At 36.3% G+C, this 25,163-nt stretch overlaps 3 protein-coding genes, 1 long non-coding RNA gene and 1 pseudogene across 6 annotated transcripts; 2 read left to right on the top strand and 3 right to left on the bottom strand.

Annotated features, from left to right (window-relative positions):
- The first annotated feature begins 4,056 nt into the window (after positions 1 to 4,056).
- On the top strand, positions 4,057 to 8,908 carry LOC121789472 (cleavage and polyadenylation specificity factor subunit 6-like). 2 transcript variants are annotated; one of them, XR_006048052.1, is made up of 3 exons: positions 4,057 to 4,208; positions 4,827 to 6,873; positions 8,717 to 8,908. XR_006048052.1 is itself a non-coding variant. In XM_042187925.1 (2 exons), the coding sequence occupies exon 2, from the start codon at positions 4,854 to 4,856 to the stop codon at positions 6,774 to 6,776; it is 1,923 nt and encodes a 640-aa protein (XP_042043859.1). In that variant the 5' UTR covers positions 4,057 to 4,208; positions 4,827 to 4,853; the 3' UTR covers positions 6,777 to 7,028. The 2 variants fall into 2 exon arrangements, 1 of the variants encoding a protein (XP_042043859.1); XM_042187925.1 differs by lacking the exon at positions 8,717 to 8,908 and having other exon boundaries at positions 4,827 to 7,028.
- Positions 8,909 to 10,330: 1,422 nt separating this feature from the next.
- On the top strand, positions 10,331 to 14,060 carry LOC121789478 (T-complex protein 1 subunit epsilon-like). 2 transcript variants are annotated; one of them, XR_006048054.1, is made up of 10 exons: positions 10,331 to 10,634; positions 10,799 to 11,117; positions 11,356 to 11,704; positions 12,041 to 12,173; positions 12,269 to 12,321; positions 12,486 to 12,588; positions 12,910 to 13,076; positions 13,172 to 13,285; positions 13,407 to 13,700; positions 13,788 to 14,060. XR_006048054.1 is itself a non-coding variant. In XM_042187931.1 (9 exons), exons 1-9 carry the CDS (start codon positions 10,436 to 10,438, stop codon positions 13,575 to 13,577), a joined length of 1,608 nt encoding a protein of 535 aa, XP_042043865.1. In that variant the 5' UTR covers positions 10,331 to 10,435; the 3' UTR covers positions 13,578 to 14,060. The 2 variants fall into 2 exon arrangements, 1 of the variants encoding a protein (XP_042043865.1); XM_042187931.1 differs by having other exon boundaries at positions 13,407 to 14,060.
- Positions 14,061 to 15,255: 1,195 nt separating this feature from the next.
- LOC121789471 lies at positions 15,256 to 16,847 on the bottom strand (annotated as a pseudogene).
- Positions 16,848 to 20,834: 3,987 nt separating this feature from the next.
- On the bottom strand, positions 20,835 to 21,655 carry LOC121789477. The gene is made up of 2 exons (XR_006048053.1): positions 21,475 to 21,655; positions 20,835 to 21,246 (listed from the first exon to the last, which is right to left on the bottom strand). It is a non-coding gene; the product is annotated as an uncharacterized LOC121789477 (long non-coding RNA).
- A 225-nt stretch (positions 21,656 to 21,880) lies between these two features.
- On the bottom strand, positions 21,881 to 24,958 carry LOC121789476 (ALBINO3-like protein 1, chloroplastic). Its single transcript, XM_042187930.1, is given in 10 exon segments — positions 21,881 to 22,034; positions 22,177 to 22,280; positions 22,389 to 22,496; positions 22,773 to 22,877; positions 22,969 to 23,042; positions 23,224 to 23,284; positions 23,399 to 23,473; positions 23,644 to 23,754; positions 24,511 to 24,794; positions 24,797 to 24,958. Coding segments are annotated over 10 exon segments (1,011 nt in total). The 5' UTR covers positions 24,864 to 24,958; the 3' UTR covers positions 21,881 to 22,012.
- Positions 24,959 to 25,163: the final 205 nt, after the last annotated feature.

The following is a 25,163-nucleotide window of genomic DNA, read 5'->3' as shown; positions in this document are numbered from 1 at the left end:
GGAAAGACCGATTTATTTTGTTTTAAGTTAGCTTTATTGAACTCAATTTGATGCTATGTTTATAATTTGTGCTATAAATTCAGTACCTTAAGTATTGTTCTATTATGTATTTGCTTGATGCAGTGAAGGTCTACTGGCCGTTTATCTTTTGTGCATGGAACCACAATTTGACCTCTGAACTCTGAAGTTGCATAAACTTTATATAATAGATGGTTTGTATTCCTACTTTCCTATTTATGAACCCTCCAACTTGTATCAGTAATACTGGTTGCACAAGTTGGTTGTAGGCGCTATACGTTGTTTGAAATAGCTTACACTATGCTGAGTTTGTGGGCGTGTTAAGTTGAGAAAATGAATAAAATTTTTATCATCTGATGTGTCAATGCTTAGTAATAGAAGTTTGTATTTCTTGTTTTCTCCTTTTGCTTGAGAAACTTACCTGTAAATGTTTGTGCTTTATCTGACAATATAGCTGGATTGCAAAACCCAGATCTGCAGTTTTCACCTTCTTTCCTTCCATTCAAGTTGTTTTTCTTTGTGAAATTTAAGCCTTATGATCAACTTTATAGTATCATCCAACTTAGGAGGTGAGTGCCCACTGCCCGGTATGATTCATCTAAAAACTTGATAATATGAATACCACATGCATGTTAACAGAGCAGATGCAATTAATATATTTTTCATTTTCTCTGCTTTGTAGTTTTAATTACAAAAAATGGAAGATGATGTGTGTTCGTACATGAATATGATGAATGACTGGAAATAGTTTCTAATGAAACAACAAAACATTAATTTGAAAGTTACAGAGGAACTGCTTATTTCGTTGCATTTCTAGCTATTATTATTATTATTATTACTACTACTACTACTACTACTACTACTACTACTACTACTAATATTAGTATTTTCATCAAGTCTAGGATTCACCTATAGCTCAAGCCCATAGTATTTTCATCTTGTCTGCGTGTGCATCTGTTTTATCTTTGTTTGTGTTTGTGGTTTTGAAATAAAAATCTTTCTATTTTTAGATCTTGTGTACCATAGTGCTGTACCAGTGTACCATAAGGTCAAGGTGTGCTTATGTAATCCTTGATTCCTTATCTAAATGCATGAACACAAACCATTCTTAATGTGCCTTTTTTTGGGGAGTTGATTATATATAGTTGAAGTGCTGTAGAATTGTTCTGTCAATTACCAGTACTTTAATCAATGATTGAGAAGTTTTGTACTATAATTTGTTTTAGTTATAAGCAGTGTGCTCTTGTTTGGTTTCTAGGCCCTATTTTCATGGTGTGCACTTACCTATATCTGACATATTGTTTCACTTGCTCATTTATTATGATTATTGACAAAGGAATTTTCTCTAACTATGGTACTCAGGACCATTAATTGCTGCACTCTTGGATATCCGTGAATGCTTTATACTATGAGTGCAAAGAAGCCTTAATCATGTATGCAAACTTTGATCCTCGAAAATTTGTATGAAAAGTAACTTATCAATTCTTGCAAGAATATTTTTGAGATGATGCACTGTAGTTTCATTAGTATATTCCATGTAGTAGGTTCCACATGTAATAATTTGATCTGATATCCGCACCTCCCTCTTTAAGATTGTAAAAGTGATGTACAATTTATAGACCATGTCTTCTGGTCGTGTATGATTAGGTTGTGGTTTTGAGTTGCAACACATGTAAGCTGCATCATAGATGCATGTGTATAGAAACGTGAAATGTTGCGGTAGCAGAATAGTTGTGATGTCTGTAAATGCAGCTAATCTCCTGTAAGCTTAGTTGAGCTGTGTCTGTAAATGCAGTGTATCTTCTGTAAGCTTAATTGAGTTGCGTCTGTAAATGCAGTGTCTCCCCTGTAAGCTTAATCGTGCCGTGTCTGTAAATGCAGTGTATTTCGTGTAAGGTTAATTTTATGTGATACCGTCTGTCATATTGAGCAGACATGGTAGCTCTTTTTCTCAGCTGTATCACAGGTGATGCTCCATTTTGTAAAGAGTTAACTCTCTAGCAATGTGTAATGCTTTTGATTCTTAGCAGCGCGTTTCCATGCATTTTGGTGCCAAACGCTCGAAGGATTTTCCTGGTGATATTAATGACCAAGAAGAGTAGATATAGTATGATAGTTCCTGTGCATTTAGAAATGTTATTCTTTCTGCAGCTCTTAAATGTGTTTGATTTCAGAATTCCCGTTGATGAGATGTGTGGTTTATTATATGCCTAGCTTTGTGCTCTTTGATTGTGGTTTTTATTGTAGTATATCAATTTGCTCTTATCCATGTCACGCATCGAACAGTTATAAGTTTCCTTTGCTTTTGGCATGAATTTATTGTTGAGTTTGCTATGAGTGGAATAAATGAGTCGGAGGTAGATTCTATTTTTATAATGAAAAGTGTGAGTGTAATCAGTTAATGGAATTTGAGTCTAACGAGACTTTTAAATGGAAAAATTGCAATCCTTTAATTGATTGATAGCTTCCTTGCAATTAGGAAAATGATACCTTGCCGCAGCGATAGATATCACTACAATATCATTCCATACTGAAAATTGTGGTATAGCAAACAATTGGTAATTTTGGTATTTTTTCTATACGGTAAATACTGTATTTTGGGATTTTGAGATCGTAGAGGAAAAGGTTGAAGGAGGTTAGTTGAGTGAGTGATAGAGGGTTTCGTGGTTGCAAATTGAAAAGGGTAAAGTTTTAAGGGAGTGATACAATTGCAATTAAATAGTATTCTCTTTTTAATGTCTATTTATGTATAGTACTTTCGTTGTTCGTTCCATGAAAATAGAGAATTTAGAAATGATACATACCTTGATATAAAATTGGTAAAATGTGAAAGAGAATTCGTTCCATGAAAATAGAGAATTTAGAAATGATACATACTTTGATATAAAATTGGTAAAATATGAAAGAGAATGAGAAATAGAAAGAAAAATTGATTGGAGTATTGTTAGTAAAGAATGAAACTTATTTCAATAAAAAGAAAAAAGTTATAAAAAATCAAAGTATACTAAATTTAGAGGACTGCTGTGAATTTTAGGATATAAAATACTCCATCCGTCCCAGAAAGTTTGTCCCATTTTTTCATTTCCGTCCGTCCCACAAAGTTTATCTCATTTCACTTTTTACCATTTTTGGTGAACCTCATATTCCACTAACTCATTTCTACTCACGTTTTATTATAAAACTAATATATAAAAATAGGATCCACGTTCCACTAACTTTTTCAACTCATTTTTCATTATATTTCTTAAAACTCGTGTCAGGTCAAAGTGAGACGAGCTATTTTTTTGGATTGGTAAATGATTTCAAATTTAAAGGCTGCACCAGACATTAACATTTCGACCGCTTGACCAACTCACACACACAACAAGACAAGAGCTACTTCTGGCTTGGTTCGCAATTGTTTCAACCTAATCTGGGCCAATTATGGTTTATTTTGTACTACTACCTTTTAAATTTGAATAATAAATTACTAAGTTAATCCTTTTTTCCGCTTGCCATAATTTCCTTGAAACTGAAACTAATGTGACAAATAGAATTCGTACATGAACAAACCATCATTTTATGAAATCAAATATTTAATTAAATTAAGTGTTATCTAAATAAGTAGTCTAATTAAGTTTGTCAATTTTGTTCAAGGGTATTCCAATCGAGTTTGAAACATGCTACTAGCATTTTATGGGTGCATAGGGGTTACCTACTATGACTGGCTATGCGAGAGGCGAGAATTTAGCAACATTGTTGACATTCCATAATAATTGTCTTTTTTTTTATATTAATTTTATAATAAAATGTAAGTAAGGTGAATTAGTGGAATATGAGATCTATTTACCGTAAAAGTGAAGTGTGATAAGTAATAACTATTATGGGATGGATCGAAATAAAAAAAATAATGACAATTATTATGGGACGGAGGAAGTAATTCACATTAGTTATAAATTTGAGGTACAATACAAATATATCATAACGTAAAAAAAAAAAAGAGTATAAAAATGAATTAAACCAGGTTGACTCGGAATTCCAACTCAGTAGTAGTATATGTTTTCTTATTTTTAAGAAAAAGAAAAAGAGGAATTAGGCGAAAGTTATAGGGTAACTGCAATTGTATCGAGAATTTCAGCAGCTTCAATTCTTCACCACACCTACCGGGATTCTGCCGTCGCGATCGTTACACCGCCGTTTCAAACTCCAAGGCATATTTTCACTACTTGTCTATATTTTTGCTGGACTCCTTAATTTTCCTTACAATGATGAAATATGGATTATGCGCGCGCCTGTCGAGCTTTGATTTTGTAGCTGCGGAATCGTTTATGAGGATTTCTGTATTGTTGCGTTGTTGATTTCTGTACTGCTGAGTAGTTTTTTTGATGGGATTGTCTGTTTCTGCCGTCGCTGATACGAAATGCTACATTATCTTCGAGTTGTTGATGCTCGCATTTGCAAAATTATAGTGAAATTGTGATCTGTATGTATATATAGTCTAGTTTTGAAGATTTTATAAGAAATGACGTTCATCAACATTGTAATTTGTAATGGGGGTTTGTAATGTTAATTGCTTAAAGTTGCTTTTGTTGGGGGAAGCATAACCTCATTTATGCCTTCCTGTTTCCTTGCTTCAGATTCGTCTAGAAAAACGTATTTTCCTTTTTTAACGTAGATAAGATGTCGTGAGCCCAAAACAGTTAAGGCAGTGCTGTCTATTAGGTAACTTAAATAAATATTGCAGTAATAACTTTGGTAGATAAATTCATGATGCTTGTATTTTTTTGGATAGAGTTTGGTAAATATATTGGGTTTTCCTTTTCTTGTAGACGTTTCGGTAAGAATAGCTTGCTTTCATGGATCCAGTGACTGGTGAGCAGTTAGATTATGGTGACTATGCAGGGAATCAAAAAATGCAATATCATCAAGGTGGAGCTATACCGGCACTTGCTGAAGAGGAGTTGATTGGTGAGGATGATGAATATGATGACCTTTATAGCGATGTTAATGTTGGAGAGGGTTTCCTGCAAATGCAGCGTTCTGAGACACAAGCGCCTCCTGTGGTAGCAAGTAGTGGGTTTCAAAGTTCGAAAGCTATTGTTCCTGGAACTCGAGTCGAAGCGGTGGCCTCGCAAGACGTGAACAATGAAAGAGTTGCTAATGAAGGAAATTATGCTGCTACTTCAGTTCAATTTCCAGATCAGAAGAGTAGCTTGCCAGCCTCTGGGGGCCCAACACAGATCATAGATGGCGGTCAAAGGGGGAGGCTTCCTGAAATGGCGAATAATTCTCAAGCTGCGAATCTGGGATATCAAGGATCAGAAAGTATGCCTCATAAGATTGCTGCAGATCGGTTGAACAGTTCAGAAAAAGTAATTGGTGAGCCTGCACTGTTGATGTATCCTAACATGGGTAACACAAAAGGTGTTCCGCAGATTCCACCTAATCAGATGAACTCTAATGCAAATGTTAATGTAAACCGTTCAATGGATGACGAATACATGGTTAGGCCATCTGTAGAAAATGGAAATACAATGCTGTTTGTAGGAGAATTACATTGGTGGACAACTGATTCTGAGATTGAAAGTGTACTGATTCAGTTTGGGAAAGTCAAGGAGATAAAGTTTTTTGATGAAAGGTCTTGTGGTAAGTCCAAAGGTTATTGCCAAGTCGAATTTTATGATTCTGCTGCAGCCTCTGCATGTAAGGAGGGTATGAATGGTCACATTTTTAATGGGAGAGCTTGTGTGGTGGCATTTGCCACTCCACAGACCATAAGACAAATGGGTGCTTCTTACACAAATAAGACTCAGGGCCAGACTCAGTCTCAACTGCAAGGAAGGAATCCTGTTAATGATGCAGCAGGTAGAGGTAATGGGTCTGATTACCCAAGTGGAGACACAGGGAGAAATTTTGGACGAGGTGGCTGGGCACGAGGGAACCAAGGGCCAAATAGGGGTCCTGGATCAGGACCTATGAGAGGAAGAGGGGGTATGGTAAACACGAATATGATGGGGAATGCACCTGGCGCTGGTGGTGTTTCTGGTGGAGGAACTTACGGACAAGGTATGACTGGCCCTAGTTTCGGTGGAACTCCTGGTATGATGCCTCATCAGGGCATGATGGGTCCCGGTTTTGATCTAGCATATATGGGTCGCGGAACTGGTTATGGAGGCTTCTCAGGCCCTGGTTTCCCGGGGATGCTTCCTCCATTTCAAGCTGTTAATTCCATGGGGCTTCCTGGAGTGGCTCCTCATGTCAACCCAGCTTTTTTTGGCCGAGGAATGAATCCCAATGGAATGAGCATGATGGGAACTGCAGGAATGGTAGGACCTCATTCAGGAATGTGGAATGATACAAACATGGGTGGATGGGGAGGGGAAGAACATGGAAGAGAGTCTAGTTATGGTGGAGAGGATAATGCATCAGAATATGGGTATGGAGAGGGAAGTCATGACAAAGGTGTAAGGTCTAGTGCTGCTTCCCGGGAGAAAGAGAGAAATTCTGATCGTGATGGGTCTAGTGTTCCAGAGAAGCGGCATAGGGAGGAGAGGGAACAAGATGGAGACAGATATGATAGGGATTCTAGACGCAGAGAAGTGAAGGATCGTAATCGGGACTATCGCCACAAAGATCGTGAATCGGGTTATGATGACGAATGGGATAAAGGACAGTCATCGAGATCCCGCAGCAGATCCGGTGCAGTGCATCAAAATGATCACAGGTCTCGATCTAGGGATGCTGATTATGGGAAACGGAGACGCATGCCATCTGAATGACATGATGTCATGCGACTTCAAAATGTTTGACATCTTCCACTATGATTTGCAATGTCATATTTGGCTCCTATGAAGGATTGCCTCGGGCTTCAAAGAGGTAAGTGCCTTCACTAGAGGTTACTGGAAAGGACTGATTTGTTTTGTTTAAAGTTAGCTTACTTGTACTCAGTTTGATGCTATGATTATAACTTTGTGCTATAAACTTCAGTACCTTAAGTATTGTTATATTGTGTATTTGCTTGATGCAGTGAAGATGGCTGTTTATCCTTTGTGCATGGAAACACAATTTATCTTTGAAGTTGCGTTCTTAACCTTTTTGTTAATAGATTGGTTTGTGTTCTTACTTTCACTTTATAAACCCTCCAAACTTGTACCAGTAATACCGGTAGCATAAGTTGGTTGCAGTGCTATACGTTCTCTGAAATAGCTGACACTATGCTGAATTTGTCGGTTTGCTAAGTTGAGAATATAAATGAGAAAATATATCGTGTGATGTTTCAATGCTTAGTAACAGAAGTTGATTTCCTTGTGTTTCTTCCTTTGCTTGAGAAACTTGTAGATGTTTGTTCTTTATCTGACAATATAGCATGAATGCAAAACCCATATCTGCAATTTTCACCTGCTTTCCATTACAGTTGTTTTTCTTTTTGAAATTTAAGCCTTATGAGCAACTTTATAGTATCATCCAACTTGGTTGGTTAGAGTGCTTAGTATGATGCATGTAATCACTTGATAATTTGATAACCACGTGTATGTTAACTAACATCAGATTGCTATTAATATATGAGTAAGGGCCAAATGTGGCCTAAACATATGGTGTTTTTACGATTTTGGTCCTAGTTATTACGTTTTGAATTATTGCATCCCCCACATTTGAACTCAGGCGTCTAAAAGTAACGGTCAATGGCTGTTTACCCGATTTTGACCGAATTAAGCATTATTATTAGATTTTTTAATTATTTCAAAAAAAAATTTACTCTATTATTCTAAAAAAAATTAAATTAAAAAATCAAAACCTTTCTCCAAATAAATCCATCACCCACCTATGCGTCACTTTCTCCCTATGCAGACTAATTCACCTATGTGTGCACTCCTCTCTCTGCCCCTGCTACCGTCTCCGATCTATCTTCGGCGACTGGTGCCTCCGGCGGTAATGGGGACCCTCCCACAGCTGAAGCCCATTGTAGAGTATTTGGTCACATTTTGCTATTATTATTAAGAGTATTTTCATCAACAATAGGATTCACCTATAGCTCAAGCCCATTGTAGAGACTCCACCCCAGCTTTTATGAACTCAATAAGTAGTGTACAAGAATAGAATTGGTTTCTGTATTTCTGAACTCAGCCCGTGTCTGTGTTTCTACAGTCTTCAGTTCGAAATATGGAAATTTATGGTAAACTTCAGAAGACAGATTAAAGCGTAGTTGTAAACTCGCTACATTTTATAATGCACCTGTAAAAATAATATTCTTTTAAATGGAAAATATGACTGTAATTTCCCTCCAGTTAATATTTGTGGAGTGTAAGAATTCCTGGATGCTTGTAGTTTCTTCTGGTTTCCTCGAAATGTTCTGTATTGTGCGATTGATGCCTTCGCCACTGACTTGCTATTTATTTGTACTCCTTGACTCCTTATCTGAATGCATGAACACGAGCCATTCTTAACATTCCTTTTTTTGGGGAGTCAATTATATATAGTTGAACTGTTGAAGTGCTGTAGAATTGTTCTGTCAATTATCAGGACGAATCAATGATTGAAAAGTTATTTACAATAATTTTGTTTTTAAGTTATACTGTTATAAACAGTGTGCTCTTGTTTAATTTCTAGGCCCTATTTTACCATGATATCCACTTATCTTTATTTGCCATATAGCTTCACTTGTTCATTTATTATTACTATTATTATTGACAAAGGAATTTTCTCTAATTATGGTGCTCAGGAGCAGAGAACCATTAATTGCTGCAATCTTGGATATTCATGAATGCTTTACACTATGAATGCAAAGAAGCATTTATCATGCATGCAATTGCTTTGTATCCCTGAAGCATATACCAAATATTGAGTCAGTGATCCTGGAAGAATTTGTATGAAAAGTAACTTATCAATTCTTGCAAGAATATTTTTGAGATGATGCACTGTAGTTTCATTAGTATATATTCCATGTATTAGATATGTTCCGCACATGTAATAATCTGATCTATTATGTGCACCGCACCTCCTCTCTAAGATTGTACAAGTGATGTACTATTTTTAGACCATTTCCAGTCATTGTATGCTGAGGTTGTGGTTTGAGTTGCGAATCTTGGAAGCTGCATCAAAGATATAATGTGCTGAAACGTGAAATGTTGCGTGGCACAGACTCTTCGTCTGTGTCTGTAAATGCCGATTCCCCTGCAAGTGTAAGCCGAATTGAGTCGTGTCTGTAAATGTTGCGTATCCGATTCCCATGTGAGCTTGTTTATGTGATACTGTTTGTCCTCATATTGATCAGACATGATAGCTTTTTTCACAGGTAATACTCCATTTTGTAATAGGAGTCAATGATGAACTCCCCTCTCATTTTTTTATTGAGTTCATTTTGCAGCTTATGCAATATTTGAGATGTATCATTGAATCAATTGTACATGAAGAGCTAGCTTATTGCCCTATCTTCTTTATACTCTTTGGTTGATTGCTCGTTGGATGAATCCAAGTCTTTGATCGTCACCACCATAGCATCGGAATTTATTATATTTATATAATACTACACATTAAGCTATAGGTTTATTTTCCTAAAACTTTGGATATATCACTAGAAGAAACCCTAATTATGACAATAAAATCAATCCAATTACATTACAAAATTTCTTTACAAATCCATAAATCCACATGGTCAAACATTTATGATTGCTTGGAGGAAAACGTTTTAACAACTAAACTATATTTCGATGTCTTAAACCTTATTCTTTAATCTCGTTTACAACATTATTTGGATTAAAAATTTTGTTCGAATAATAATGCTTTCAAATCTATCATAATCTTTATAAAATATCAATTTTGTATATTATCAAATCTATCACATAATTTAGTTTTTGGCATGAGATTGATAATATGACATACTCTCAAGTTAAATGGGATCGATAGATTTTATATACACAAGCCTTTGGCATGCTTTGTCACAGCCAATATGATGTCAAAAATTGAATCTGGTACTTATTTTGCAAAAATTAAAATAGCTTTAAAAATATTGTAAAAGGTTAGTACCATAAACTACAATTGATTTAGTATTTTGAAATTAAATTTTAGAATCTGTAGTAAGAGAACTTCGAACTACAGAATACTGTAGAGGAAGTAACCGGAGAGCGAACTTTAGCAGGTTAATTCTTTTTTAGTTCTAGGGTGTCTTTTACCTTCCATAAATATACTGAGCTTTTAGAATTAAAAAAAAACCCGGTACAAAGGTAAAAAACTTCCATAAGTGTAATGGGCTTTTTTAGAATTAAAAAAAAGCCCAATACAAAGGTAAAAAACCTTAGAAGTAAAAAAGAATTAACCCACTTTAGCGAGGGTTTTACAAAATCTCAGTAGCAAAAATTTCATGCATTTTGCGATCTTCAAATTCGAATTTGCCAATCGAATCAAGTGAAGTACTCAATTCCTCGGATCCTGATTCGGCGTGATGGCGATGACGTTCGATGAATTCGGCCGTCCGTTCATCATACTAAGGGAGCAGGAGCAGAAAACCAGATTGCGCGGCCTCGATGCGCAGAAGGCCAATATCGCCGCCGGAAAAGCCGTGGCGCGAATCCTCCGCACTTCTCTCGGACCTAAAGGCATGGACAAGATGCTCCAGAGCCCCGACGGCGAGGTCACCATCAGTAAGCTCCGCCGATTCACCTCATTTTCTATGTGTTCACGTGATTACGCATTTTTTGAATCATTGCGTTGTTTGTGCATTTCTAATTGCGGAGAATTGCATGATTGTCAAATTTAGAATTATGTTGAGATGAGGTTGATGTATTTATGGTTATTGTGGTGGCAGCAAATGACGGTGCCACGATCCTGGAGCAGATGGATGTGGACAACCAGATTGCCAAGCTCATGGTTGAGCTGTCTCGGAGTCAGGACTACGAAATTGGCGATGGAACAACGGGGGTTGTTGTCATGGCTGGTGCTCTTCTAGAACATGCGCAGAAGTTGCTGGAACGCGGAATTCATCCCATTCGCATTGCAGAAGGCTATGAGATGGCTTCGAGGGTAGCTGTTGATCATTTGGAACGTATATCGCATAAGTTTGAGTTTAGTGCGACAAATGTTGAATCTCTCATTCAGACCTGTATGACTACTTTATCTTCCAAGATGTAAGTTGTGTTCCATGCGCAGGATTTTTGGCCATTCTATTATACATCGAACTGTGTGTATATTGGTTTTAGTTGGGTCCCCGGTGTCTGGGATGAGTCTAGAGGGCGGGCTTGTTCATCTGTTTACTGGCTTCGAACCTCCATATCTTGTGCCTTAAGAAATTATGCTTCAAGTGTGCTTCGAGTAATAGTGCATCCCATGCTTTTGTTGTCTGATCTTGTTAAATGTTCTTTGCAGTGTGAATAGGTGTAAGCGCAGTCTTGCAGAGATTGCTGTTAAAGCAGTTCTTGCCGTTGCAGATTTAGAGAGGAAGGATGTTAATCTTGACTTGATTAAAGTAGAGGGTAAAGTAGGTGGAAAGTTGGAGGATACTGAGCTGATATATGGAATTGTTGTTGATAAAGATATGAGTCATCCACAGATGCCAAAGCACATCGAGGATGCAAAAATTGCCATTTTGACTTGCCCCTTCGAGCCTCCAAAGCCAAAGACTAAGCATAAGGTTGATATTGATACTGTGGAGAACTTCCAAACATTGCGCGAACAAGAGCAGAAATACTTTGATGATATGGTTCAGAAGTGCAAGGTAATCTCTTTGTAACAGTGTGTTATTATCTTTGTTTTGATAGCTTCTTGGGAGAAGGTAACTCATGTTGGAATTTCTGTATGTTTGCGTTATAGAAAGTGGCAGAGGTTTGGATGTTTTATAGGGACTTGGCCCATGAAACTAAGTTGAGATTGCTCCCTTCCACTTTCGTTGCATTCTGTTACGAAAAAATGGTTTCTGAACGTCCTTTTGCATTTAACATGATACATTTTCTATCTTAATCAACTTTTGAAAGACTCATACTCTTGTAAATACTACCTTTTACTTTGGAAAATAAAGGCGTTCATGTAATTTACAAGCCTCACTGTATTGAAGGATGTTGGGGCTACGTTAGTTATCTGCCAATGGGGTTTTGATGATGAAGCAAACCACTTACTGATGCACAGAGACTTGCCTGCTGTCAGATGGGTTGGTGGAGTTGAGTTAGAGCTGATTGCCATTGCTACAGGTTTTTTTCATCCCTGCAGTACACCATTGTACTCTTTAATTTCTGTTACTGTTTTCGTTTACAGTCTCCAATGATATTTGTGTATTCTGTGTAAGGTGGGAGAATTGTGCCAAGATTTCAAGAGTTGACACCAGAGAAGCTGGGCAAGGTAAAGTTCTAAACCTACGACTATCTGTCCACGTTTTCCTATTTTCACTGTCCTATACACTCTAAAGTCCAACGTACAAGTACTTTGTAGTTTGCACATTATTCATTGTTTTCATGACTTCATGTGTGATTTTTCCTGATCAAAAATAATTTTATGCATGATAGGCTGGTTTGGTTCGAGAAAAAGCATTTGGAACCACTAAGGATCAGATGATATATATTGAGCACTGTGCAAACTCAAGGGCTGTAACAATATTTATACGTGGTGGTAGGTTGATGTCCTCCTCTCCCCTTTGTTCAATTTTGTCCTTTCTATAATCTCTACTTGTAATCCCTATTATATCTTTCCTTGCTTCAACTAATTGTAACTGTTGCTAGCTGTAAACCCTGTACTGTTCCATCATTTTATGCAACAAACTTAAAGGGATTGTCCATGGACCTACCATAATTGCTCTATCTACTTTAAATCTGTGGAACTACACTTTCCCAACAGTTTTCTGTGAAATGTACTCTGCTTACCATTCTGTTCCTGTCGTAATGTCGTTGTCCAACGTTTGGAACTAAGTGTTGTTCTGGGGCGATGCTTTAGGTAACAAAATGATGATAGAGGAAACTAAGCGCAGCCTCCATGATGCTTTATGCGTTGCAAGGAACCTTATCCGAAACAATTCCATAGTATATGGAGGTGGTTCTGCTGAAATTTCTTGTTCAATTGCTGTTGATGCAGCTGCTGATAAATACCCAGGAGTTGAACAGGTGAGAAACCAATTACTTTTTTCTTACGTATTATATTTGTATGCCTGTGGTATTATTTGCGATATGAGCTTACATTGACATGTTTTTCATGGCAGTATGCAATCAGGGCATTTGCTGATGCATTAGATGCTGTCCCAATGGCATTGGCTGAAAACAGTGGTCTCCAGCCAATCGAAACTTTATCTGCTGTCAAGTCTCAGCAAATTAAGGTAATCCAATTGTTCCTCTTGTATCATTTTGTTTTTTATCCACCTTGTATTCATGTACGTGCTCCTCGTTATACTGGCTTCACTTGTTTATCTAAAGGGAGCTGTATGATTTTCTCATCAGGATAACAACTCCTGCTGCGGGATTGATTGCAACGATGTTGGCACAAATGACATGCGTGAACAAAATGTCTTTGAGACTTTGATCGGGAAGCAACAGCAGATCCTGCTATCAACTCAAGTTGTTAAGATGGTTATGAAAATTGATGATGTTATCTCACCATCCGAATTTTGATTTTTTTCGTTGAGTTAGACAGCTGATTGGAGAGCTGCCTTTTCTAGAATAGAGCCGACTTGTGCAACTCTGCTCATGGCTCTTGAAACCTTACACATGATTCCATTATGGTCACTGTTGAGTGTAGGTGCAAACTCACATGCTTTTGTTGTCGGTGCTGGATGTGTCGTATTCCGGTATTAATAACTACCATTGTGGTGTGCCCTCTAGGTTAAAATTCTGCAGTGGCATAGATGGGCCTCGGATTCATAAATCCGCCACGCGACAAGGTATGAATAGTCATGGGATCGAATGAAATTAGTTGAGACGTAAGTTAGGATTGAAAGAATGAGATTCAGTTGCATCATGTCTCTGTATTAGAACTTGAGTTGCTAATACTGCATTGATGTTTTAATGGCGAAAGACTCTTTCGCATTAGTTTGTGTTTTGTCGACATTTGTTAAAACCTCGTGAAATTGATTAAAACATCAACACAAATTTTGACATTGGTGGTTTAGAAAGTAAGTATTCACATAAATAAGATGTTGGATCTTGTCGCCAAAGCTTGCAGCATCTCATGCTTTTAGTTCTCTATTGCAGCTGAGTAGTTAAGATATGATCTCTCTATCTCTAACCATACCCACTTTATTTCTCTGCAAAAAAGATCTATTGAATTAAATTTTGATGAACATTTTGTCAAATGGGCAGCGTGACATCCTGCAAATTCTGTCCCTCCACTTATTATAAAACATCTATTTCTAAAAATTGGGCAAATTGTCAAACAAATCACAAAAGATGATTAAAATATTGTCCGTCCCACACTTTTAAAAACCGTATTAGTACTAGTAAAATTTATAATCAACTGTCCTTTTTAGTGAAAAACCAACTGCCACATCATCGAAGATTTTCTCGGAAAGAAGATAGATGGGCTATCTGTGAAAATTGCAAATTTCGTGGTTTATAATTTAGTTATTGAATATGTGGTACATGCAGAATTTAACAATTATTAGTGATTTACTGGCAATCTACTTTTATAAAAATAGTTCTTCTATAAAATTTATTATACTATACATTTTCAGTTTCACCACTCTTCTATTTTTTTTTATTTATTTACTATTTATAATTCTCTCTTTTGTTTGTAAGTTCAATTATCCAAACACTTAGCATAACTTGAAAGCACTTAAAATATTAGTGTCTTATAAATACTTAAAAACTCTCTAAAATAAACTTAGCCAAATATCTCAACGTAATAATAACTAAGTTAGAGAATGTCTGTCACGCTGATCTCAATCGTAACAAACTCTACCATCAAACAATTTCAATCCATCTAATTATTAAAGTTCACATTACATAGTGTATTTATTGATCACCAATAATATTTTCTTTATTATCCATATATAATGTGGCTCCGGCTCCCTACACACTTTATACTTGAATTATTGCGTCATGTCACAATCAAATAATTTATCATAAACATGGATAATTCCACACAAAATAAATATAACTAAAATACAGACATTCAATAGAAATGGGCCCCTCCACAAGCATATACTATGCTTCTTGCTTTTTACATATTATCAAAATCATTGAATTCCATGTGAGTTAGATGGGCTATATGTATACCCTTATAATAAATTAATGTATATATTAATCTATTAATCTCATTTTCTTCAATGTAAATAGTACTTTACAATGTGAATCAGTGATAAATTATCGGTGCCATTAATTCACACAACTTAGCAAAATTCACTGCAACAAAAAGTTACATTTATCAACTCACCACATTTTCCAAAATGAGGGGTTATGTACTACTTCCCTAAAAATGGTAATTGGTTGCAATGTAGCACTAATAAATCGTGCAAATCCAGTTAAAAAAGAGGATTAAATTTACATATCAATCAGCAAAATTTGCCTTTCCTGCAGTGGAGTGAACCCGACCCGGCCGTGATCGTTCCCACTAGGGAAGAAGGCCTCGCGCTTAAACTCGAGGCCTTCGCATAGTTAGACGACGCCCCTGCACCCGACCTCGTGAAGAAGGCCCCTTTCAGCATTAGGTCTCCTTCCGATCTCCAGTTCCACCTCTTCCATTCGCTCTCCGCTGCATCCTCGTGCTTCGTCACCTTTTAGTAAATTTTTTTTAAAAAAATCATTAATTTTTTCTCTAACGTACCTCCTTGTTGTCGTCTCTGTCGGGAGCGAGAAACCGGTTGCCCTGGCTGTTTATCGTCGGGGACGCACTCCCGCCAATCGCGTACATTTCCCAATGCAGGCACAGAACAAACCCAGGCCCAGGACCATCAGAAACTAGAAAAACAGAGAGAATGAGTGGAATATTAATATATATGTGAATAGTATATATTACCTTGGCATTCTTTGAACGAGGCCTTCACCAAAATGGTTGAAGGCAATGGTGACTTGCATGTTCTTATCCTGCTTGTAGCTGTCGCTGTGGCCGAGCAGCATCACCTTGTTGTGGCCGAGCCGTGGATGGCGTCGATGAGGCCATCCCGGCAGTTCGAGAGGGAGCAGTGGTCCACCCACACGTGGCTCCCTCCGAATATCGACACCCCGTCCCCGTCCGAGACCGTCCGCCACCCGAAGTGGTCAGGCGAGTCTCGGACGTACGCGTTCCCGCCCGACTTGCAGTCGTGGATGTTGAGCCCGTGGATGATCACGTTCGTCGAATACTGGACCGTGATGCACGGCCCGCCCGCGACGTGCACGCTTGCGCCGCGCCCGTCGATCGTCTTGAAGGACCCCACCATCAGCTCCTGCTTGAGCCGGATCACCATGTCCCGGGCGAAGACGATCCAGAGCGGCTCGCTCTGGATCGCCCCGTACCGCAGGGTGCCCGGCTTCGGGTTCACTGCGTGGTCCCCGGGGTCGGTCACCACGTAGATCTTGCCGTCGCGGTCCCCCGATGGCGTGCTTGCCGAACCCGATCGCGCAGTCTGCGAGACGCTGGCGGTTCTTTTCCCAGTTGGAGTCGCACCGCCAGCAGTCGTCGATGGGGTTGCCTGTGCCGCAGGACAGGAACCCCAGATTCCTTCGGGATGCGTTGATTTTCCTGAAAAAGGAGAATGTGACACATTGTTAGACTAGACTTATTTGAAATTATGTATATATGTTATAGCAAAGTTTTGAAATCATACTCATTAACTTCTTGCACTATAAGCTCAGGGTCAGGAAATGGTGAAGAGAATGTGAATTTAGGAGATAATAATGGAAATAGCATGAAAATGAGGAATTGAATTCCCATTGATTATGCTGGGAAAAGAGGTGAAAAATGAGTGAAGTTTGTCTTGCTTTCTTAGTGTGTTTGTATGTATATATATAGAGAGAGAATATGAATCTAAGGAAGAAGCAATGGGTCCCACTTTCATTTCATGAAATTTAGAACAATGGGTCCGACTTTCATTAAATCACCCGTATATAAAATTGCTTTTACACAAATATAAACTTACCAAATGTAATTTTTACACAACATTTGAACTTTGTAATGAGTCCATATCTTGAACCGAGCACTATGGCCGCAGCCAACCTCGGATCCAGGTGGGGTGGGCGGCGAACAAGGGCTGGAAAATTAACTCCATTAAATTTAGAATCCTTTGGGATTGAGGTTCACTTTCGTTTATTTGTCCACCATTCAAAACTAGCCGCGATCGCAAGACCATCAATAATTTTTTTTACTGAAATAACATTAATGCAATAACAAAGATTGGACCACCAATCGAAGCATAAGAATTCATGATGATAATCTGAAATAAAATAATTTATTTGAAAGAATTGAATCATGTGAGTTCCCAAGCTAAGAAGTCATCACACAATGTGAATTTCGTACACCTCGACATGTAGATAAATTCAACACAAAAATTTAAGGCTCCTATGTATGTGACCGACAGCCAATACTACTATGTCATCATTTATTAAATATTATGAAAAGATTTTTTTTCTATTTATTAGTAATAATTTAATTCGATTTGTTCCTATCGGCAACGATGCTATAGTACTGTCAATTCTTTAAAAGGCTTCTCTCCCAAAAAGAAAATGGGGCAAAATAGAGTACTCCATTTTACATTAGAGTAAATAGTTTTGTCTTATCTAATTTATTGATTTTTATCGTATCTCAGAAAATATCTTAAATATTAATAAATTTATAAATTATTGTTTTTTATAATATATCCTGCTATATGATAATTGGAAGTTGAATCATATCGCCATAACTCAAGATTTATTTTGTTTTAGTAAAAAATAAAATAAAAAAAATTGGTAGTGTTATTATTTTAAATTAGGTGAATAGGGGGCATAGAATTAGAAACTGAATCATAAATATCTATTTATCATAGATATTTTAGATGTAGAAATGCATATCCTTAGTTCTGCGACCTAGTTATCTATCTGTATGAATATATTAGATTTGTTAATGTAAAATTATATTTTATACGAAGCATCATCCCATCATTAGAGGACGCATTTAATAATTTTATGATAGGTAGGTGAGTATATTAATATTGAACATGAGACTATATTGATAGTCTGGTTTATTTTTGTTGTAGTTTACTCTTTTCATGTTTCTACATTTGAAGAATGGTAGAGGAAAAATATGTATTTTAGAGTCGATAAAACATAAATGAACTAATTGATTAGAGGGTTTATTAGTATTAAGACTAAGAGCCATCCATTTAATCTAATCTCATCCATATATGGTTAGGGCTCTAATTGATAACTCGAGTTGAGTCACCATAATAACAAATTAAGTAACATGAGACTCGACTTTAATTTTTTTTAGCACGAAGTCATTTAGGCCATTAATGTCCAATAAAAAATAATCATGCATAGTTTTGCTTAACAAGAGATGACACTAATTTAACTATTGAGGAAAAAATATCATGCGTAGTTTAACCAATTTTCCTACAAGAGCAGTCGAAAACGCCATGACTATACCTTGATCTGCATAATTATTTTGAAAACGATGACATCAAACATTGTCGATTGAGGATTTAAAATCGTACTCCCTCTCTCATTCGTTAACTTCATGCTCCAACCCGTTTTCACCAAATGAATCACCTTCTTTCAAAATTATGTTCTGGATCCGTCATTTGATAGTTTGTCGACTTGACTCACTACCCTTTTAATCAACTCTCACCTTTTGCTATTGTTATCTTGCATATATTATTGTTTGTTTATATGGAAATATGAACATAACAAACTATTGGGTAGTTGTTTGGAAAGATCCATTTCATAATAAATTGGGAATGGATCATCTATATTTGGTATATTGAATTTACATCTTTAGATAAAAAGCATTCAATTCTTTCACCAATATCACCTCACTAATAAATGCAACGCATCACACATAAAACAATTCAAAATGAGAGTGATGTACTTACACTTTTCCTTGATGATTAATAAAAAGCGATCTCATCCTAACAATTGAAATTTAAAACAAATTAAAGTACTAATTCATGATCACTAAAATCTTGAAATCAAAACACAATTTAAATATGCCTCCGCAAAGAATAATTTTGCCGTGTCAGATCATGTACTTTAAAATTAAGACTGACATTGGTAGATTTGAATTTATGCTATATTTCAATAAATCTTAATCATGAGAAGTTAATTTCTAATTGTGGATGATAATATATAGTATGATTATCACATACAAATGCCATAATTGTCTCTCATTCAGGATAAAGTTGACTTGTTTAATCAAATTGAAAATGAGTAGTTTGCTTTTGTTTTATTTAATAACCACATATTTTAATTAATTTCCTTACGACTCAAATAGCAAGGACACGGATAATGAATATATCGGACTTTAATTAATTATTATTTTCTCACCAATTTGTAGTTTTTTAGATATTAAAAAAATAATACTAAAAGCAAAAGCATAAATGTTGAAGACGAGTAAATGTCAGCGCTAATTAAGGCATGATCATCCACGATTTAGAAATACTTTGGTGTATTTTAGGAATTTCATGTTAAAATTATTATTTTTTAATTTAATTGGTTAAATTTGAGAAGAAGAAACTTATCTCATGCCACATCTTTAATCATATGACTAGTTCGTCTCTCTTTCTTTACTATTCTTCCTTTTTAACATTGATATCAAGAATTTATATAAAAAATAAAGGATTTTAGGAGATTGTTAAATTTCTATAAATTAAATTTGTTTCACATTTTGATTAAAAAAAAAATTTTGTCTCAAGAGTTTCAGAATGAAATGTCTAACTTCGCCACAGATTTTAGATGATAAACAACATATAGATTCTCGATTATATAATAGCCAACAAACAAAATAATAAAATATCAACTTAGGGTTGAAATTTAAAAAACTCAATCTTGAGATAATACACACTAAACCAAGTCATTGGAATCTCATGATTTGTATACAAGTCATGTGCATAAAGATTGGAATAAAGATTTGCCAATTATGGAATAGTTTGCATGCATTGAATATTTTTTTTAATGGATAATCTTACATGTTGAGTAGGTCATGATGTTCCAATTATCGCATATTATATCCTTTTATTATCACTTTATCCCTACTTTTCAATTTCATTAGATTTAAATGCACATGCCAAAATTCAACATTTTGATGATTATATTTGATACTTTAGTCCTTGAACTACAAATTAAATAAACGAATTACTACTACAATAAATAAATTCTTTATCTTTTAACAAAAAATATCTCAACTAATAAATAATTGCAATCAAACATCGGAACTTTTAAATATTGAAGTTTGGTCAAAATTTTGGCGAGTTTTATAAAGTTTGAAAGTGAAATATTAAATGATAGTTTCAATTTTTGTCAATGTCTCATGATATTCTCTGGTATTACTAAAAATGACAATTCTTTTTATTTTCTTGTAATTTTTCTTCTTATTCTATTTAATCACTGACCATCACCAAAGATATTTTGTACTTAGTGGGACAATTGCGATAAAAATGATACTATATGGGACAATTGTTCAAATTTCATATAACTAAATAGAAATTTGATCAAACTTCGTGACTTAATTAGCTCATATCAGTATAACAAAGTCTCTCCACATATACAAAATCGCAAAACATAATTTAAAAATGAAACTGCCAATAACCAGAACCACCGGGTTATGGTTCAAAACCAGAACCACGCAATCTCTCACAAGTCGGTTACGGTTCACAATTCCACCGAACACGGTTTCCCAACCGTGAGCACCTCTAACAGCTAAACTATAGAACCAAATTAAACTGAATCGATAAAAAAGAGTTACACAAACAATTCATACATGTATTAGAATCAAAGTATACTTTCTATGTGTTTTATTTGAAAAAGGGAGTTGCAAGTAACATATTTTTAATGAGAATTTCCCAGCTCACTAATATAGGAATAATTGCCCAACTCATATTCTACACTGCTACAAAAATTCACTAACTCTCTCCCCCTCTCTAGTTGTATATCATTCTCATCTCTAATGAAATATACATGATTCCAAGTAACAGCCAAAGCTCATGCATTCTTCAGCAACTGTGATCAAAATGTGACTAGACATCGCAAAACAACCCAAGTATAAGAAGATGCTCTAGGATAACGGAGAGCCTCTCTCTGCACTGGCTTAGTTGTCCCCTCTGCGCTATCATTTTCTTCTCGAACATGTCTCTGTGCTTTCAAATGTAGCAAAGGGCTTAAATCCTAGATATCCAGTCTAAACATGAGACAGAAAATCACAATGTGAAGGATACCGTTAAACATACATGAAGGGCAAAAAACAGCAGGAGAGGATAAGCAAACCGCAGGGGGTACCAAAATTGCTACTACTATATTTTCCGTAGACTCAAGTTCTATATCTCAGTTTGATAAATGTACCCTATCCTTTTAAATCATGAAGAGTGGTGCAAAGTCAAATCAAAACGGAAAGTTGGAAAGGAAGTACCTTCTCAATATTTTTGTCCATAGGCAGATTACTTCTTTCATTCTTCCGATCTTCTCAAATATCAGGATTTTCTTCTCTATCAGCAGATGACCTCTCATCATCCTTCGATTCTGGCTTGACATTATTAGCATTCACAGAGAAGCTATCAATGTTAGAAGGACTGGTCTCCCCCTCAGGTGGGGTGATTCTTATTTACTTTGCCATTTGTAATCTGAAGTCCGTTAGCTGCTGCCTCCTCAGATTTCCTCAACTCTTCCTCTCTTTGCCTTTTTTTTCGAGCTTCTTGTTCCTTTAGTTGTTTAAACCTGGAAAATTTGAACAGAATAAGCAAAAATATGATTCAAATAACGTCTGCGATTAAAAAATCTTCCATCTGTTTTACCTTTCACCCGGACGAAACCCTTCTGGAGTTAGTTTTTCTTCTTTCTCAACCACCTTTTTGGCTGGTGGTGCTACGGATATGGACTTTAGTGTTTGGATTGGCTCTTTCTCGATACTGTCATCAACAATTTGCTTAGGACTTTTTGCACCACCCAATTTACGTAGCCATACCTGTTGTCCTGTACCCAGGATGTTGTTTGTAAGCCTGCATCAGATACCAGTAAACGACCATAAACGATGAGAGGAAACGACATTCTGTGGGAAAAGAATTATAGGAAATTATATCAATAGGACAAGTAGCACAAATGCAGAACAGCTAACCAGTAAAGGCTTAAACCAGAAGGAACCGAGAGAGCAAAATATCCAATCATCAATGGTAGCAACTTCGTTATGGCTTGAGAATTCTTGACATTTGGATCATTACTCTGGCAGTGATCAAATTAAAGCTCAGTTAGATTTTTTTTTACTCAATATACTTCTAAGAATGTTGAAATGACTAGTTTAGTAGTACTATGTGACAAGCAATGACAAACCTGTGGCGGTTGCATGATCTGTACAGAGATGTATTGAGTAACAACCAAAAGAACAGGCAAGACAAGATATGCCAAAGTATCTGACCACCCAAGAGGAGGATGGCCATCCTGTGTGTTTGAGAAAATAAATATAAGAATCAGAAGGGTTCTGGATCACGTTCAGTCTTCATAAATAACTATTTAATACTCTGACATTACCACATACTTAGCATAAGATAAATTCAAATTAAACACTCAAACTAAACTTGTTGATTTAATCTGAATTAAATGCTCATGCATATGGTACTCAACCACATTAACCTAATACAAAAATGCATGCAAAACTTCAGATATCAAAGTAATTCACATCTTTGATAAAGCAGGGAGAGGACGATAAATTCTTACAATGAAGGGGAAAAGCCAAGTGGTACCACTACCAGTTTGCCTAGCAGCAACAGTTGTCGGACCAGATAGTGAGGGTATCCAGAAGAAGCCTTCCGTTAACAATCCCTTGATTTTGAAGACAGAAGTCCAATTAAAATAAAGGCTTCAGCATAATACATAAACGGAAGGGGAAGCACAAGATGATGGTGGAGTTTACCTCATCGGCTGCATTAGAAAGAGCTCTATAAAGTCCAATCCATATGGGAATAGTGGCAAGCGTAGGAAGACATCCTATAACATGTAGAAACAGAGGAAAATGGGTTTATACTAACATTAAAATTGCTCCACTAGTGAGGATATACTAAGAGAAAATCCTCTACAACAATTAATAATTTAATACTATTATTGTTCTTCATTTTACTTTTGTGTTCTTCTAACAATTAACAAGAGGTGTTTCACAATGGTTTAATACCTGCCAATGGATTTATACCAGCTAGTTTGTACAGCCGAGCTGTTTCGAGTTGAATCCTTTCCTGCAAAGACAGTTAGATATAAGAAACTTCAGAGCGCATGAGAAAAGGGTACATATTCTGAATTCTGATTACCATGCATAGCAAAACATCAACCTAAAGGGAAAAAAATGTAACCTGATCTCCAGCATATCGTTCCTGAATAGCTTTTATCTGAGGAGCCAAAGACTGCATGGACATTGCTGATTCCACCTACGCATCACATTTAAGACACCTATTTAAGTAAGACTTCAAAGAATCCAACTCTATATATACTCTAAGTTGAGCAATTTTCCACATTTGGAAAATTATGAAGTTTTAAATTAAGATGAACGATTAGAAGAGCTTATACTACAACTATGGGAGGATAAAGGAAAAATAACCTGTTTCTTTGTCAAAGAAAAAGTGGCAGCCTTAACGAGCATCGTCAGTAAAATGATAGCAAAACCATAAGCGTAGGGAACATGCAGAGTGGAAAGCCCATCTTTAAGAATCTGAAAAGAGTAACAAGGTTTATAAACCTATATCATTGTAGAAAAAATACAATCAAGCTGAAATATTTTTGCTACACAATTGCACCAAAACTACCTTGTTTGAAACAAGAAATATGTATCAAGTTGAGAAGGAATTAGATTTGTCTGCCATGTAAACCTTACTTATAAAGAACACACATCGCAGAGTGGAACCTCTCGGCTATCTGTAATCTGCAAGTGTTGACGTTTTTCACACACTCGGACTATAAACTTTTTCAAGAGCCGAGTATTTTGATTTTTTTTCTGAGAAGGACCAATATTCATCTAATCTAATGTTCGCTTATACTGCCATGATAACAACTGAGATAAGTAATTACCAAGGGAAATTCAGTTCAAATTTCATCATATAGTCTGTGCGAATCTTCATACTTTTCTATCCAAACTAACAAATCACATTTTGTAATTCAGATTATAGTGTTTCTGTTGAGATTTCAGAGCAACTACAGCTCAACTATCACAGGAGGGGAGATGCTTTCAATGAATCAAATTCTGCCCTTGCAAGTTAACAGAGATAAATAACAAATGCAAACAACTTAAATAAAAAAAGAGAAACGTTGACAAGAAAATCAAGAATTCCATAACTCAAGAATAATTCATTTCATAATCCATCAAAAGCTAAACTTTTTTTTTTATCTCTGATAATTCACAATAATTCAACAGTCCCAATCTTCATGATTCCAACAAACCTCTTCAATGATAACAATATTAATAACAAACCTTCAAAACAACTTCCATGGCATTCGTAAATCCAGAAAACCAATCACTATTCTGCTTGGTTGTACCAACTGCATCGGAAGAACTCACAGCAGCATCAGCACTTGTGTATAGAAGCCCTTCAACTCTACCAAACAAATCCTTGATTAGGAACTCAGCATTTTCCGGTTCAGGAAATGGAACCTGGCCCAAACCGCACCGCACGATCCCAAAATTGCGGCCCCTCAGTGAGGGCTTCTGAAACGTAAAATTGCAGAAACGGGCTCTGCCGGAAACCGGTGTTAGCGTTTTATCCGACCTGAAAACGGAGACAGCAACAAATTCTGTGCGGTTGAATGAAGAAAACTGGACATCATCAAAATTGTGTTTCTCCACCTTTTGGCATGAACAAATGGCAAATAAATGGATAGGGTAAAAGAAGAGTGAGGAAGTTGTGAAAAATATGCAAATGGAAGTTGGCGGGAGTTTGTTGTTGTGGTTTATGAGAGGGAAGTTTGGGAGCTGAAGAAGGAAAGGGAGAGTTTTCCTTCTGTTGCTCAAATCATGTTTGACGAAATGTCTCGACAGAATCACTAAACAATCGAAATCGCTCTTCGCTGGCAGCACTTTTATAAGTACATTTTGACTTTATAGTTTTACTGCTACATTAATGATCT

The sequence above is a fragment of the Salvia splendens genome, unplaced genomic scaffold (genome assembly GCF_004379255.2).
Source record: "Salvia splendens isolate huo1 unplaced genomic scaffold, SspV2 ctg249, whole genome shotgun sequence".
NCBI classification, from domain to species: domain Eukaryota; kingdom Viridiplantae; phylum Streptophyta; class Magnoliopsida; order Lamiales; family Lamiaceae; genus Salvia; species Salvia splendens.
The sequence above is the reverse complement of the archived record's forward strand: the minus strand, read 5'-3'. Positions and strand labels throughout refer to the sequence as shown.

Coding starts and splice junctions, on each gene's coding strand:
- LOC121789472 (XM_042187925.1), top strand. CDS start 4,854: ATGGATCCAGTGACTGGTGAGCAGTTAGATTATGGTGACTATGCAGGG.
- LOC121789478 (XM_042187931.1), top strand. CDS start 10,436: ATGGCGATGACGTTCGATGAATTCGGCCGTCCGTTCATCATACTAAGG. Junction 11,118..11,355: donor ACTACTTTATCTTCCAAGAT/GTAAGTTGTGTT, acceptor TGTTCTTTGCAG/TGTGAATAGGTGTAAGCGCA. Junction 12,322..12,485: donor CACCAGAGAAGCTGGGCAAG/GTAAAGTTCTAA, acceptor TATGCATGATAG/GCTGGTTTGGTTCGAGAAAA.